This window comes from Anopheles bellator, chromosome 2, assembly GCF_943735745.2.
Source record: "Anopheles bellator chromosome 2, idAnoBellAS_SP24_06.2, whole genome shotgun sequence".
NCBI classification, from domain to species: Eukaryota; Metazoa; Arthropoda; class Insecta; order Diptera; family Culicidae; genus Anopheles; species Anopheles bellator.
The window spans coordinates 43,861,742-43,867,622 of NC_071286.1; the positions used below are offsets into that span (position 1 = coordinate 43,861,742).

Genomic DNA, 5,881 nt, shown 5'->3' on the forward strand with positions numbered 1-5,881 from the left:
TCCTATAAGGATGTTGCTCTCGTTCACTGTATTTCTGTCGAATTTCTGTCAACTTCAAGTTCACATGAAGCTCTGAAGGCTGCCTAGTCCATCGATGCCCTTAGCAAAGAGCTAGAATTTAGCGCGTTTTTCGAAACTTAGCCATTTATGGGTGTGCCATGCAGGTTAGTAGTTAGTCCTCGAAGTAGATTCAGGAATTTGCCTTTGGAGAAAAGGCTGCTACATCTTAAAGCATGAGTTCCCGGCATCGGGTCCCCTACCGAAATGGTAGGTCGGGGACGACTTGGCACCACAGCTTGACACTCATTCCGCTCCGCGACATGATCATGACAGATCTACCCGTCTGCCCGTCCCTCAACACCTCGTGTCTTGGAGCACCGGAGCACCGATAAGATAAAGATTACGCGCACAAACCCGTCACCACATACTGGCCGCGGACACTTCACTTACCATCTCAACAACCCGTGGCCCGGTCTACCGCATTTTTCTTAGCTGTATCGTCCCAACACCAGCCATCATCAGTGAGCCATCTCGCCGCCGGCCGTAATTACTAGCGTCGCTGATCGAGTCTAGAGCACTTCCGCACCATTCCGACGCCGGACCGGCCGGCTTCGACTTTGCGTCCACTTTGTGTCTTACACCGGAACTGCCACACGCACGCCAACGCACGGCTCAGAAAGGCTTAGAACCGCGCCACGGGTGGCCGGATGTGAGTGAAATGTAATATTCAGGCGCCGTCGAAAATCCGGATTTCAGGATGGTGAGGCGAGAGCGATCCCGCTGGGTTGCATTGTGGTGCGGCCGATTTTGTCACCGTAAAAATGGTCACTGCGCCGGAGTGCGGTTGACGTCTTTTCCATCGATAAACTGTCAATTCCTCGAACCCGCAGCCTGTCTTCAGCCGGCCGGTTCAGCCGGTACCGACGTGCCGAGGCAGGAAGCGGGAAGCGGCCCCGCCACTACCAACCCCAGAGCCCACACCCCGCCCATATTGCGCCCTTCGGCCTTTGCCGAAGTATTGGCCGGGCCCCCGGTGGGTGGGGGGGCGGGTGGCCGTATCCTGTCTCGCCGAGTGTGTGTGTGGGTATTGTTTGTCACCCGACAGCCATCTTCCGCACAAACACACAAACACGACTCGGGGCCCATCCGGTCGCGAGACACTCGATCCGCCTGGGATCCGGAGGGAGTCGTCCGAAGTCCTGCCGAGCCTTACCCATGGCACTGCCGCTGCGGCTGTCATTCAATCAAACGGCAGTAGGTCGGTCGGACGCGGCCACCGGGGCCAGTTTCGCCAGAAGAACGGCACTCCGTCAGCAGCCGTCACATTGAGGCGTCCTTTCATCCTCCCAAAAAGCCGACGGCACTCTTCGGCCGCTCTCGCTCGCTCTCTCTCGCGGTGTGGAAGCTTCCGGTCCGTGCACCGGAAGTTTCGCTGGGCTCCTGGTCGTTTGGCGCCCCGAATCGCCCATCGCGTCCATCGCCGAAAGTTTCTTTCTCGCCCGCGCCAACAGCGCAAGCTCCGCCCCTTTTTTCTGTAGCTCCACGGGCGCTCGCGGCGGCGGTGTGTGCGTGCCGATAAGATAGCGCTCGCAGGGCAAGTGTGTGCGTGAGCTCGCCACGCAGCGTTGCTTCTGCGCACTCGCTGATTGGTGGAACACGCGACAGCGTTGGTGTTGGTGGCTGAGGTTTTCGCGCTCTCACGCACACCGAAAGGGCGCATCCGTTTGCACAAGCTGGGCGTGAGTGAGAAGGAAGAGGAAACCCACCAATCACCCGAATCGAAGGAGCCAGCCGGGGATGCCACGCACACCAACGCGGGCGCCCGATGCATCGGATGGCAAGGCGGTGTGTGGCTTTAAGGCACCACTTCAGTTCGAAATATTGTTTGAAAGCCAAATAGTTGCTGTTCCCCTCTCTGCAAACAGTCGCAGCTTGTCGCTCGTATCGGTTCCACACGCGCACGGTTCCATCGGTCCCGTGTCAGAGGCTCGCTCCGGTCGTTTGGCTGATCCGCCCGCCTTGCCAGAGTTTGTTCAACATTAGAATACATAAACATCAATATAATAAAGCTCTCGCCGGACTGCGGAGCGGTGCTGGTGCAGCGAGTTTTCGGCCAGCTCGGGCAGCCGATTTTTCAGGACTGCAGGACGCGCGTTATCGAGTGGCCATCCAGCGGGTGATGTGATGTGTTTTGACGTGCGAACGATCCGGTCCGATCGCCGCCGCCGATCGACTAGCGAGCGATCGCCGTTCCGTTTGTGAGCCAGCCACAAATACTGAGTTCGCGAGTCCGGACTTCAACCGTCGGGGTGATGTGCTAGCGGCCAAGGATTCAATCCGCAGTTCCGCAGTGTTCGAAAGTTGTGTGATCCGAGAAAACCGAAAACTAGTGGCCAGGAAACAAACACAAGAAAACCTGTTGCCTGAAGTGAAGTGTGCAACGGTCCCTGAGCAAAATCTCGGTGAAAAAAGGAAGCGCTCGGCAAGGAATTGATAACACTAGGTCGAGGGATGTGCGTGCTGTGATACGAACATACCGAGTGAAGTGATTCGAAATGGGCCGATCACGACGTGCAGTGGCTACCGAAGGATCATGATTCATGCACCGGCCCCCCAAACGGAGCTAATTGGCTAAGTGTTCGAAAAAGGATACGCGTGTTGGGTGTAGGTGAGCAGCGAAGAGCAAGCGCCACCCGCGTGTGTGTTGTTGTGTAGCAAAATGCAGAAACTATATCCGGAGAGTGCGATCAACGTGAGCAGTGGCAGCATGGTGGCGGTCGGCGGCAACATGAGCCCGATGGCGTCCACGTACAGCAGCATGAACCCGATGGCGGGGATGGCGGTCGGCGGCATGACATCCGTGTCGCCCCAGAGCGCCGGCTTCGGAGCGTCCGTCCTGGGCAGCCCGGGCATGGGCGGGATGGGGGCGGCCATGAACAGTATGTCCGGGAACTGCCTGACGTCGACGCCGATCGGGTACAGCTCGATGGGTTCGCCGATCAGCAACATGGGCTCGTGTATGGGCGGCAACGGCATGAGCTCGATGGCGGCCATGTCGGCCGGGTACTCGAGCGTGGCCGGCAGCCGCGAGGTCCTGGGCGATCCCGGCTCCCCGAACTCGGCCGCCCTGCAGCGGGCACGGACGGAGAAGCCGGCGGCCACGTACCGGCGGAACTATACGCACGCGAAGCCCCCCTACTCGTACATCTCGCTCATCACGATGGCGATCCAGAACAACCCGCACAAGATGCTGACGCTGGCCGAGATCTACCAGTTCATCATGGACCTGTTCCCGTTCTACCGGCAGAACCAGCAGCGGTGGCAGAACTCGATCCGCCACTCGCTCAGCTTCAACGACTGCTTCGTGAAGGTGCCCCGCACGCCCGACAAGCCCGGCAAGGGCTCGTTCTGGACGCTCCACCCGGACTCGGGCAACATGTTCGAGAACGGGTGCTACCTGCGGCGCCAGAAGCGGTTCAAGGACGAGAAGAAGGAGGTGCTCCGGTCGCTCCACAAGAGTCCGGCGCACGGCGGCAGTCTCGATGCGGTCAACAGCCCGGACAAGAAGGATCCGAACGAGGATCACCATCACAGTCACCACCACAGTCACCATCATCACCGGGGTGCCGGGGAGCACGTGAAGCTGGGCACTGGCGACACCCATGGGGGCGGTGGAGGTGGCGGTGGCGGCATGCTGAACAGTGGTGGCGGGCACCACCATGGCAAGGATGCGGACGCGTTGGCGATGTTGCACGCGACGGCGGATCTGTGCCTGGCGCAGCAGGCTCAGCACACGCAGCACGGAGGGCCGACGCACCACCACCCGACGCACCACCACCACCACCACCACCACGCGGCCCACCAGCAGCTGCAGCAGGAGGAGCTGACGGCGATGGTGAACCGGTGCCACCCGTCGCTGCTCGGCGACTACCACTCGGCGATGCACCTGAAGCAGGAGCCGGCCGGATATACGCCCTCTAGTCACCCGTTCTCGATCACGCGCCTCCTGCCGACGGAGTCGAAGGCGGACATCAAGATGTACGAGATGAGCCAGTACGCCGGCTACAACGGGCTCAGCCCGCTCCCGAACTCGCACGCAGCGGCCGCCGCCCTCGGCCAGGACTCGTACTACCACCAGAGCCTCGGCTACCACCACGCGTCGACCGGCACGACCAGCTTGTGACATCAGTACCCGCTGGCATAAGTGAGGTTGAAGAGCTACTACCACCTTCTGGATGCCACCGGATCCACCACCACTCACCACCAGCTCCCCGAACCGGAGCCCCATCAGCTCCAGCTCCAGCTCCAGCAGCAGCAGCAGCAACTAGAGCACCACAATCTCTCTCACCAGCAACTGCAGCAGATCAATCGGCAGCTCTTCCGCTACCAGGAGCAGCCGGAGTCGCTGTACCAGGAGCAGCCCAGTAGCAGCAGCGCCTCGTCCACGTGCTCCCAAAGTGACGACACCACACCGCAAAGTGTCACGTTCTAACCTTCAGCCGCCCCGCCTGATTGAGCAGCTCCATTTCGGGAGCCCTCGAGGTGACGCGTGGCGGAAGACACCGCCTGGCCGAGTTTTCGAGTGGACCTTCGAGTTGTTGTGGTTTTGTGTCCAAAAACCCCGCTCGCAAAGAGTGGAGCGTGCGGCGCACCAGCGCAGATGACACTTGTGCCGGGCTGTCCGAAGAAACGACCTTCAGAACCCGGCTTCAAGGGACGGTCAAGCAATGATAGGGTTTCGGAATATTCACAAGTGCACCGATCCGGCGAGGATGTAAACGATCACATCATAATCACAAGCCGTGGGCCTCACTTTTTCTCGTCTCTGGGTCTTCTGGTCCTTCATCCATTTTTTCCAAACTATCGGCCCGAAAAGAAGCGGTGGAGCAAAAACGGGTAAACTCAACAACGCCACCCGATCCGGCTTCTTGTCCCCGTCGTCGATCGGCTCTCGAGTGCTGTCCAGCTAACCAAACTTACGCTCGCGTCACGGTCGAAGCGCGGCTTGAATAAATTTCACGTTCACCCACGGCCCCCGGAATGCCCGGTAGTTCCTTTTCGGCCCCCTCACCCACCGGGGGTTCCGGTGAGCAGCGGTTCATGCTGTACCCCTTTTTGGCGCTCCCTCTCTCTCTCTCTCGCGCGCGCCCTCGGGGTTTGGCCCCGTCGTTAACCTCCGGACCTTGTTGTCGGATGGTGGAGCATGGAAGTCACTTTGGAATGGCGTGGTCGAGAGTGTGTCGTGTGTCTGTCGGAGTCGCCACTCACCCCACTCTGGGGACACACTGGGGTGGTGGTGGTGGTGGTGGCCACCCAGCCACGCAGCCGCACAGCGCGGGTCTGGTTTTCGAACGGATGACCTCAATTTTATGCGGTACCTTGCCGGGGCTCCTTCGGAAGATTCGATGGAACACTTGTTTCGCGGCGTCACGGAGGGTTTCTGGGATCGGTGGAAAAGTTTTCACCCTACGACCAGCTGGCCCTTCGTGGTCAGCTGGAAGTTGGAAAGAAATTCAATCCCAACTTCCACAGAGCGAGGCGCTGATGGGCTTTTGATTTACTTTCCCGGGGGCTCGACGAGTTGAATTAGAAATTAAACATGCATGATGCGATTGCGGCTATTGGTTCTGCCCGGCGAATGGGTGCAACTAAAGGTCCACGAGTTCGGCCCAGAAGAGAAAACGGGTCTGGCCAGGGGGCTGCCAGGTGTAAATTCGGATGCCGACGCGCCCCGGCCCAGACCGGACCAGGTTACCAGCGTGTCCGAAAAAGCTCGAAACCGATGATGTTTAGCTGCTGGATGCTAACGAGAAGCACCGAAAACCACCGTGGCCACCGGAGCGCCCGAATTTTCGAGCGAACGTGAGCAAGGTCTAGTGAA

The 5,881-nt window shown here is 59.5% G+C and overlaps 1 protein-coding gene across 1 annotated transcript; it reads left to right on the plus strand.

Annotated features, from left to right (window-relative positions):
• The first annotated feature begins 2,719 nt into the window (after positions 1-2,719).
• LOC131209413 (protein fork head) lies at positions 2,720-4,183 on the plus strand. Its single transcript, XM_058202480.1, has one exon. The coding sequence runs from the start codon at positions 2,720-2,722 to the stop codon at positions 4,181-4,183; it is 1,464 nt and encodes a 487-aa protein (XP_058058463.1).
• The last annotated feature ends 1,698 nt before the right edge of the window (positions 4,184-5,881 follow it).

Coding starts and splice junctions, on each gene's coding strand:
- LOC131209413 (XM_058202480.1), top strand. CDS start 2,720: ATGCAGAAACTATATCCGGAGAGTGCGATCAACGTGAGCAGTGGCAGC.